Consider the following 11,160-nt stretch of genomic DNA (forward strand, 5'->3'; position numbering starts at 1 on the left):
AAAACTGGACCTAGATATCCAACTGTGAATTCAAAATTTCTGAGGATTATAGGATTGTTCAGAGCAAATTTTCACCTTAATTGAGTCTGGCAGTTTGTAATTTTTGAGGAATTGGTCTGTGTTTCTTTTGCTGATGACATCATGAGCAAAACAAGTCTTTTTTTTTTTTTCTGATTCTTTAGATGGCTGTTGGGTCTGTTGTAATGTCTGTTGCTATATTTGTGGCATTAGTTGTTTGTGTCTTATCTTTAAATGTTGTCAGTTTTAATATAGGCTTGCTTATATTATCTGTTGTTGTTGTTGGGGTTTGTTTTGTTTGTTTTATTTTACTTTTTTTTTTTTAAGATAGTTTCATTTTGTAGTTCTGGCTGTCCTGAAACTCACTCTGTAGATCAGGCTGGCCTCAAACTCCCAGAGATCTGACGCTGTCTCCCAAGTGCTGGGATTAAAGGTGTGCACCACCATGCCTGGCCCTATTGATTTTTTAATCGGCGAATCAGTTTGTTATTGGTTTGATACTGTCTTCATTTTTAGGGTACATTAATGCTGTCACATGATCTCACTTTTGCTTCAGCCCTTCAAGTTCTGAAATGAAATGTGTTTGTTTTCATTTTCATTTAGTTCTGTTCTTTAAAGTTCCTTTTGAAACAGCCTTTTCACTTCGTGAGGTTTTTTTTTTTTTTTTTTTTTTTTTTTTTAAATAGAGAGCCTAGTTCCCACATGTTCAGAGCCCCCGATGTTCTTTGGTGCTAATTCCTGGTTTGATCCCATTACAGTCTGGGATATTTGACTTATTTTTATTTTGTTGATGCGTGTTTTGTGGTTTCATCTCTGTAGGGTCTGTCTCGGAGAGCTGATTTCAGCTGCTATTGGCTGGAGTGTCTTATGCACACCAGTTAGATTCCACTGAGCAGTCAGACCTTCTATTTTTCTGTTGATCCCCTACCCAGTCATTTTGCTGTTGTCAGTTGCTGGTTGGGACCCCAAAGTCCTCAGTAGAATATACTCCCATTTCCCCTCCTCCATTTGGGGTATAACCAAGCCCCTCATAACACCAACTTTAGTGTAGACTGTAGAAATAACAGCCAAGTCTCTGGAGGTCTGACCTCAGAAACTAACTCTCCCTCTCACAGTTTTAAAAATCCCTTTTATGGTCTCATTTCATGGGAAAATAGAAAAGACCAAACGTGTCACGGAAAGCTGTAGAGGAATTCTCCATAACTCCCATTAGAACATCTCACAATCATGATGTCCCCTTTGGGACATACTCACACGTGGCCAGGCTGGACCAGCACTGAAGCCCCAGAGATGACACCTCCCTCTTAAAAGCTCATGGTCAGGAATTACATCAGTTTGAGGGCTTTGATTCATGTCTTGCTTGTCTGGATGATGGCTAGTGATATGGGAGGCAGAGGAGGAGGGGAGAAAAGAGGACAAGGCTTGGGATTTAGAGGTCTCCATGTTACTTACCATTGATAGACCTGGATTTCTTCTGTCCCCTCATTGGCCCATGTGGAGTGAGGCTCTAGGGTTTATGAGGTGGAGCAAGGAGGACTCACCACCGGGCAGGAATGGGTGGCTCCACTCCGCAGGGGCTGATATCTGAATGATTACAGGAGCCCACCTCAGGTCTGTGTTTGACTTCAGGGAAGGTGTGAGGAAATGGTTTCGGTGCAAGCACATCGATGGGGTGTGGGCCCCAAGGAACCCCCACAAAGTCAAACACTAGCCCCATTATCTTACCGTCTGACTCACCTGCCAGGAGAGGAGGGCAGCTTCTCCCACTGTGATCTGGGGAGAGCAAAATTATTGAATTGTGCTCGTTAAACACCGCCTTTTCAATAATGGACGTTAATTCTTCTCTCACAGGGGTTAATTGGGAAGCAGAACTCAGAGCGGTCCGCAGACCCCACCTTCTCACACCCCTCAGCTCTAACGCCCGAGCTCAGTGTCGCATCTTTCTCTCAGGCTGTTTTAAACTTCAGGGCCCCAGTTCCTTTGCATGTAACAGTGCAGTGTAAGTCTTCACGTATGATGATCCTTAAAAATCTGCAAGCGATGGTTTTCAATACGGGAGGAGGATGTGAATCCTCGCTGCCCACATGGTGAGCCAGCGTCACCTGTAGTCCACAGCTGCTTTCAGGAGACCCGGATGGAGTCTGTGCTTCTGAGGGTCTGGGTCCGCTCAGAGCTAGTACAGATGGTCTCAGATGCACCTCGTGGTTTTCTTCACCAGCATCCAGACTGCGTTGGTTTCTGTGGCTGCCCCAATGAAGTCTGAGGATGTGCCTGCTTGTGCCCAGGTTTCTTGTTTTATATGAAAACATTCACATCCATCCTGTCTCCACCTGAACGCCATCATCTGCAGAGACCCATTTCCAAATGAGGGCACAGTGTCAGCTGCTGGGGATGAAGGCTTCAGTATAGTACAGGAGAAACACTCAGAAATGGCTTCACACCCTCACTCCACAGCCCTTTCTTGTATTTGGGGAACTCTGGATCCCACATCAGCTCCCACTGGAGCCTCAAGACTTCTGAAAGCTGCTATAGGCCCCTTACTAAGACAGCTCGTTTTTATATATAGATCTTAGTTTATTAATTAACTTTTTAAAGTTCAGAGGTAAAAACTATATATATTTATGATATATGATACAATGCTTCAAAATGTGTGTGCACAGTCAGACCTGATGATACCCGACTGTTGTTATCCCAGCATCAGGGAGGGTGAGTCAGAAGGATCACAAGTTCAAGGCCAGCGTGTGCTACAAGTGCAAACCCTGCTGGGTGGGAGGTCTCTGCAAAGACCAGGACTGGCAGAGTAATGATTGTTCAGTGTGGGGCAAGAAGGAAATCTAATTCAACAAGACTTAGCTGGCGTTGTTTCAAACTTTTAGAGTCTGACCCCAGGGAGTTTATTTTTGACATAATTAAATACAGTACAATTTTGGAAAAGGGTTTCCCGGTGACAATTGTCACAAGAACGCTTACGGCGTGACCAAATTATAACTCTTCGCAAAGTACAAGTCTTCTGCAGATTACCTTTGGCCTCTTCCATAAGAATGGGTTCTATTGATTGAGAAACAATGTTCAGAATAAAATTCTTCAGGAGGAAGATCTTAGATAAACATAATAGCGCGGGGGGTGGTGGTGGTGGTGGGGATTCGGGTGAGGCTTGACCCTACAGATAACACAGGTCACCAGGTTATTAACTACACCTATTGCCTGCTTTCTAGGTGGACATGGGCATACATCCCTTCAGTTAAAGGGACAAGCCTGCGTACTTAGCATTTTTGGTTTTCCTAGCATTTATCTGTGGGCACCAAGGACCTTGGGCCCTCTACACTGCTGCCTCAAAAAATTAAATAAAACCCAAAATGTGTACCTCATGAGCCAGTGAAGCCAAAATGTTCGTCCATACATTAGTTTATTGACTTTTATTTTTTGTGGGGGGTGCACATGTGTCATGGTGCCTGTGTGGCTCAGGGGACAGCTTGCGGGAGTCAGTTCTCTCCTTCCACCATGTGGGTCCTGGAGTTGGAACTTAGGTCATCAGGCTCGGTGGCAGGCACCTTTACCCACTGAGACCATCTCGTTGGGCCAAGCCAAATTACTGAACCTATAAATCACCACACGGTACTGCTCCAAAGAGCTCTTAGACTTAATTTCCTCTTGCTTTGAGGACACTGCCTCGATCTCGTATGCTCTCCTGACCATCAAAACCGCCATCGTACACTCTGCTCCCCGAGTTCAGCCTTTTACCATTTCACAGCTATGCGAGACTGTGCAGGGTCTGTGCGTCATCTGTGTCCACGTCTGCTTCTGAGTCCTTTCACGGAGCACGATGTCAAGATCATTTCAGGGCGTGGCCGTCTGGAGACTTTCCTAGAGGAAGGCAGCTCCACTTCTGGCAGGGGTGGCAATGTTTCTGGGGATGCAAATCTCAGCTCACACTCTGACACCCTCACCTGTGGCTCTGAGTCTCACCTCCTCCTCACTTCAGAGCACAGCGTGCAATGACCCTTCGAATACTGGCTTCCTTTCCTTTAGACACATACCCCATAATGGGCAGCTGGGTCGCAGGCAGCTGTACTTTTGGGTCTTGAGTTTCCTCGATGTTTTTTATAGTGGCGACAGTGGTTTGCATCTCTACCTGACTACTCTCAATTTTTCAAGTAGGAAAACTCAACCCCAGAGCTGGTGAGACACTGCACAGGTCCCTGGACCATGGGTGGTCTGTCAGTTAAAAGCCCTGGATCCCACTGCCATGTTAAAAGCTTGGTTTTTATTTAGTAGGTCCACTATTGTCTTCTATTGGAAATCACGGAGGTGACTTTACTCTGGAGAAATGGAGCCCCCTCACTTGCTGTCCCTGCAGCCACTCCACTGTCTGCCTCAGGGGCAAATCCAGAGGCTCAGGGATTCCCCTCCTCAGCTTTTCTCAAAAGAAGTCAGACTTGAAGAAAAAGGAGCCAGGTATTTATGCTGACGGCATCCCCCAGATCTATCCCAGTGAATGGCACTGCCTCTCGCTGGCCTCTGAAGAGTTTATTTTTTATTTTTTATAAATTCAGCAAATCACAGACTGGCAGAAGCATGGAGGGCTTCTGTGCCCCTCTGATGTCTCCGTTTCTTCCTTCCTCTGTGTGGCATTGTGCTGAGGCTGGACCCTTCCCTTCCTGTCTGCGTTTGTACGCATCTGGTCTGGTGCTGTTCTAGTGTGGCCAGTATTTGACATGTGGGAGTATCCAGTCTTAGGTGGACTCTTCATTTAACTGTATTCCAAATATGTCTCTTTGTGGCCCGTTCCTTTCCATCTAGGTAAGGTACTCAATTCACTCTGCACCCAGAGCAGGCCGAACTGTACACAAAAGTGACATTCCCACATATGTCAAGCCTTTCCCCTTTCTTTTGTTAATGAGCCCTTAGGAGACTCCTCTCCTCTTCCCCGTCTCTCCCCCCACCCCCACCCCCTTCTCTCCCTAGCACAGCTCTTCTTGCTTCTCCATGTGTGGGGATGTTTCTGGGATACACATAAATCTCGAGCCATTAGGACCGGTGGGCTGTGCTCCTCGTGGCTCAGGCTCCACAAGCCTTGTCTCTTATTTCTCCCGTCATACTGTTTCCGCTCTGCTTTTTGAGCCCTCTCACTGTGAACCAAGGAAGCCTCGCATCCCTTATGTGTGATGAACTCGGCTCTCTCTCGGATGTACCCCAGTTCTGCCTGTCAGGCCCTCTCCTAGGATCCTGCTGAAGCAGGAGTTGAAGGGAAAAGAGGGTGATGCTTCCACTCTGATCCATGTCCTCGAGGGCCTCTGGGATTTACTTAGTGAGGGTCTCTTCCAGGCTAGCATGCAGGACCCTTAATCTATCACTAAAGGAAAAGCACTTCTGCTGTGGTTCATTCCTTCATCATTCATTCATCATTCTGTCATTCATTCGTTCATAGCTACTGCTGATGCCCATTGACACTGCCGTCTGGGAGCTGGGCCACTTCCAGAAAAAAAACAGTCTCTGGTCTCACGAACCTCCCAGTCTAGGTGAGGGCTGTAAACAATGAACAGATACACAGAGTGGCTGCAAGCGATAGATCACGAGATCAGTAATGGGTGAGAGGTGGAGAGTGAGTCAGAACGCTGGGTGCAGGGCATCCTCTCAGAGACTATGACCCCGGAGGCAGAATGCCTTTCAGGGGACACTGAGGCAGAGGCTGGAGAACAGGAAGCAACAGGTGCCAGGCAGGGCAAGCCCAGTGTGTCTGTTTTCCACTTAGCTCTCGAACACGATTGGTTTTCTTTTCTTTTTTCTTTTTTTCTTTTTTTCCTTATCTAAAAGGACCCCGCCACAGCAAATAGGGTAAAGCCTATGGCCACGGCACCCAGAATGTGCCTGGTCTCATCTCAAATAGAAAAATAAAGAAGGAATCACTTAGGTGACCTGGTCAAGATGCGCATACAGATCTCGACGAGGACTCTGAGCTCTCGCAGGTTTTCAGGGTCCTAAGTTGTCAGTGGGGCAGACTCCCACTGAGTGGATTTCCTCAGTAAGGGACAGAAGAGCACCTTGGTCACATAGTCACATATAAGGATGAAGTAAGTGCTGGAAGATACATCCTATAGGCTCATCCCAGCAGAGGAGAAGAGAATGCCATCAGAGGGCTCATTATTTTTTCCCTGTCATCTTGTCTAGCCACACACTTCCCGCCACTGGGTAACCCAGATCCTCCAAGTCGATGGCATCACACACAAGCCTACTTCGGAAGCACGGGGCCAGCAGATGGGGGCTCACCAGCTTCAGATCACTTGTTGAACACTGTTGATGCAACAGGACCTTTCTGTGGTCTCTCGATATGATCCAGCTCCGACTGAGCAAGCAATGTTAGCCCAGCTGGAGGGTTTTACTAAAACCACTCGGGACTGGATCAAGGTCATGTCAGGGGAGATACCCAGGTTGCCCATGTATCTTACGAGAGGGACCAGCCTTTCCTATCAGTACTCTCAGCCCATGACTGCATCTCAGAAACACTTTGTAATCTTACTCAGCATGGACCCTCCTTTGGCAAATGCTCGCTCGCTCTAAGCAAATAGACCAGCAGTATAAAATCAAGTACTAGGGCAGAAGTTCATCCATCACTCGTGGTCTTCCCGTGAAGCTGCCATGGAGCACAGGGTGATCTGTGTCCTCGCTATGGTCTTCATGCTGGCCCTCAGCAGCCTTGCCCAGGACCAAGAAGGTAAGACAAACCCTCATGTTTCCCACTGGTCATAGCTAACAGACACTGGGCCCCAGAGGCTATTGTGACCCCATGCTTAGTTCCAGCCTTTCCCTATGCAGCCAATGGTTTGGGGGCCTTGAAGGCTGCTGCCGATTACAAGAACACAAGAACTGGAATAGATGGAGCAGCGGGCAGAGCCCCAGGACCTATGAGGGAACAGGGAGAATGAAGCTTCTACAGTTGGGCTGTCTTCCCTTGTTGATGTGGATGTTACACTGATCTTAGAGCCCCCCTCTCCAAATGTGACAGCCAGCCAGCCTTCCCCTGGCAGGCAGTCCTGCCCAAGCACTTATGCTCAGACTGAGCCTTCAAGAGATTCCTCCAGATCCTGGGCCCTTGGGTCCTTAGGATGTACCCGGTTCTGGGAGCCAACCCCCCTCTGGAGCCCTGTGTTATCTACCTAGCCCTGATCCCTCTTTGGGGTGGAGGGCCTTGTGACCTATGACCTTGTCTCAGCTGCTTTGCCTGTAGAATGGGAACAAGGTCTTCTGCCTCATGGGTATCGACAAAAAGGCTTTTGGCAGTGACTGTGTGTGAGCTGAGCTTTTCCCGGCTGGGAAGAGCTCGGGGTCTCAGACACAGTGTTAAGGAAGAGGGGACAGGTATGTTTCCAAGCCGAGGAACATTAGAGAAGAGTTAAGGATGCTCTGCTTACCTTCCAGCATCTTTGATGCCCCTTGAGTGGGAGGAGGTAGTTGGGAGAGCAGGGAGAAGGAAGGTACCATGTAATTGCCTAGGCCCCTCTGCACCAGCCTGTGACAGAGGACAAGGAGCCAGTCAGGGAAAGCTGAGGGAGAAGTAAATGGCTTTGGGGTAGAAGGTGAAGGGAGAGGGGTACATCCACTAGCTGCTCTGTGCTCTCTTCGGTCTTCCCCCTCCCCCTAGTTCCAGCCACCATGCTGTCTCCCTGCTTTCCTCTGTCCTCTGCCCCATTCCCTGGACCAGGGCTCCACACCTGTTTCTGGGTCACATGGTGTCCTTGACCTAGTTTCCATAGAGATATATCTGTAGATATACAGACATATTCTAAAGACTCTTCTGAAGGGAACTCTCTTTCAATAACTTCCTCAGGTGACCACAAAGGTGCAGGCAGGACAGAGGATCTTTAAGTCCTGCTGGGAAAGGGAGGTAGAGGCCCCAGGAGAGCAGAAACACTCCTCCCTCTCCTGGCTGCTGATCCTCCACGGCTTAAAGGGTTCCTTGTGACCCCTGATTGTCCTGTGCTGTGGACAGTGGTCACCTTAGCTTTATAACAGAGCCACAGCGTAGAGGCCAGAACCACCTCAGAAGCCACCGGCAAGCGGATGGCAGGTCCTGATCTTATCTTGAAAGATAAAAGTCTGTTCTTCAAGAATGTTTCAGGAGATCTTCGCACTAGGAAAGAGGCCTAGAGACAACCCCTGTTGACACGCCGCCCCCCCGCCCCCCAGGCCTCTGGACCCTGATACGTTCTTGGGACACCTATTGTAAATACTCAGCATCCTCTATAGGGGTTCTTTCCTCCCTTCAGCCTTGAAGTCTCATCCCATCTCCAGGGCTCCCCCCAGTTCCAAGCATAAGCTCCACACACTGGGATGATTGTACTGTGTAGCTCGTGTCTTTTATGGGTCTGTTAGCCTCTGAATTCAGGTGCAGGGGTGGAGAGTCAAGCCTGAAGGTCTGGCAAGGGGTCCTCTTTTATTTGGCTGTCTGTCAGATCTGAAACAAAGATACATCCTCGGGAATGCCCTCCAGCTTCCTGGAAGAAAAGGAAGGGGGATCTCAGACCTCTGTTTTCTGCCTCCGTGTTCCATCACTGGGCACGGTGGGTGTCCTTGGCTTTTGCTGAGTCGGTACCTCCACCTAGCCAGCACACGAACTGCTCAGTAAACATTTATTCATTAGGTCAGTAGAGTTACCGACCGAGTGCTGAAGTGAATGAGCAAACAGTGCATCACCTAGCATACGTAGCTGTGCAAGACTGGGCCCTGAAGCCGTCCCAGAGTGCCAGTCTTTCTGCATCTACAAATGAGGGCTTTATCCCCTTGTGTAGTCAAACCTGGCTCCCCGAAGGAAGGCAGTGTGTCCTGTTTCCTCAGAGAAGGAAGCAGGGTGACAACCTCAGGAATGTGGCCCATGACTCGTCTTCTCTTCCTATCCCCACTTTAGAAACATGTGCCGTGACCCCCAAGGAGAGGTCAAATTGTGGCTTCCCCGGTGTCACCCCCGAACAGTGCAAGGAAAGACATTGCTGTTTTGATAACAGTATTCGGGGGGTCCCGTGGTGTTTCCACCCTCACATCATCGAGAACCCACAAGAAGGTACGGCCATTTCTTAACACAGTAGGGGATGAGGAGTCAGTTAGTAGGAAGAACTATATGGAACTGTGGAGCCATTCAGTGTCACTGGTTGGTCTTTACCTATCTGGTGGTCCTCGGATGCCTGCAACACAGCCGAATCTAGGTCTCTGGGTGAAAGGTCAGGACTGAAAGTCTGGCAAAAAAAAAAAAAGGGGGTCATTTTTACTTGGCTCTTTGTCTGAATCCAAGATACAACCTTGGGAATGCTCACTGGAGCAGTGAGGGGTTGGCAAGGGAAATGCCAAGGCAGCTTACATGTGCATGCATGTAAGTGGTTGTGTGCATGCAGATACATGTGTGCACGTGTATGCATGTGTATGGAGGCCAGATGTCAACATCATGTGTCACTAATCAGGAGCTACCCAGCTTCTTCTTTGAGTCACTCACTGGGATGAGTAGATAGGCTGACTGGCCAGCAAGCCTCAGGGGTCCTCCTGTCTTCAACTCCACAGTACAACTTCTTGTGTGGAGCCGGGGATTGAACTCAGGTCCTCTAAGCTTGCAAGGTGGGCACTTTTGACAATGGAGCCATTTCCCCAGTCCTGAGAGTTGGTGCTTTGCAAAGAATTTGAGCCAAAGTTTTCTACAATTGTTTAAAGAAAAAGACAACACTTATTCTCACCAGTACCCTTGTTGTACAAAACCCCAAAAGACCACCAAGGACTTTGTGCCTAGGATCTTTATTCAAGGTCAAGCCTGGGTTCACCGCTGTCATTGGTGCAGCAGGACCGGAGGGTGAAGCCCGGAGCCCAGTTTCAAGCAAGCATTGATAGAGGCAAGCTAACAAGCAAGGGGGTTTCCAGCCTGGTCCAATTCTTACATGGGGGCTATTATGGAATTTGTTGTCTTTTAAAATGATTGGCCAGTGCTGGAAGCCAAACCATAAACTTGACTTCTGCTTTCCTCCTGATTGGTGGTTGTCAGGGAGTAGCCTGGAAACTAGTGCTAGGTGCAGGCTTGTTGCTCAACTCGAATTCAACCTTAGGTCAGATTCTCTAAGATGGAGCCTGAACCCAAGATGGAGTTTGTCTGGTCTCTCACCCTTTGTCTGTTCTCTCTTTAGAAGACTGTCCCTTCTAAGGTCCAACCTGGGAGAACTGGTTACATCAAGACTTGGCACCCCCCACCTGGACACCGGAGCCACCTGGCCCACCTGCTACATACATACCTGTTCTGTGGCTGGATCTGGCCTGGTGACACAGTTCAACCTCTCCAACTTTTAGTCCTCGAATTTGGCCTGAGAATTAAAAGAGATGAATGTTATTCTGTGTTTGTCATTCTTTTTTTTTTTTTTTTAATTCAATACAAGCCATTTTCTTTTCTCTGATAGTCACGGGGCAGTGTTTTGGTTACTGACTCCTTGTCGTGGATCAACCCTTCACGGGGGCTGTCTGGGGGGAGGCAGGAGCGGGTGGCTGTGAGGGCGATATATCCAGTATCTGATGCACTTCTGTTGGTTGTCATTGATGTTGAGGACAGGAACAGAGGTCTCAGAGTCGTGCTGAGGAGCCTCACAGGCTTCCAGCACAAGCTAGGGCTGTGGCACCAACTGTCACCACCGTGAGTGCTCCTGAGACATCCAGGGGAGGACGGACTGACCAAGAGCTGAGACCCATCTTCCAATGGCGCTAGGGTTATTGTCAACCATTAAAGACACAATGATGAAAAGCAGAAAAAAAGGATATTCATCTAACGTGGCCATGCTGGGAAGGGAACAAGGAGGTCCAGTGGCCCTCCATTCCTGTTCCACCTTTGGGGTCCTGACATGGAGTTTAAGTTTAAATCAAAGGCAAGATGTACGCGCAGCTAAGCAGTCTGGTGAAAGCATGGTTCTATCCATCACTCTCTCAGATCCAGTCTCTTGGACAAGGTGATCTGATAAGTTGTAAATCTCTTCCATGGAGACAAGTTCCTCCCTTTGCTAGGACAATGCTTCTGCCTTTCCCTCCCCGACATGAGCCTGGGGGACTTGTAATTTCTTGGGGGTGTATGTCTCAATCTGATAGCTAAATGAAAGGACACAGTTGTCCCTTTGCAACCCTTCACTC

General features: G+C 48.5%; 1 protein-coding gene across 1 annotated transcript; it reads left to right on the forward strand.

Moving 5' to 3' along the window:
* The first annotated feature begins 6,604 nt into the window (after positions 1–6,604).
* Tff1 (trefoil factor 1) lies at positions 6,605–10,375 on the forward strand. Its single transcript, XM_076916634.1, has 3 exons — positions 6,605–6,730; positions 8,921–9,073; positions 10,176–10,375. Exons 1-3 carry the CDS (start codon positions 6,655–6,657, stop codon positions 10,190–10,192), a joined length of 246 nt encoding a protein of 81 aa, XP_076772749.1. The 5' UTR covers positions 6,605–6,654; the 3' UTR covers positions 10,193–10,375.
* The last annotated feature ends 785 nt before the right edge of the window (positions 10,376–11,160 follow it).

This window comes from Arvicanthis niloticus, chromosome 20 (assembly GCF_011762505.2).
Source record: "Arvicanthis niloticus isolate mArvNil1 chromosome 20, mArvNil1.pat.X, whole genome shotgun sequence".
NCBI classification, from domain to species: Eukaryota; Metazoa; Chordata; class Mammalia; order Rodentia; family Muridae; genus Arvicanthis; species Arvicanthis niloticus.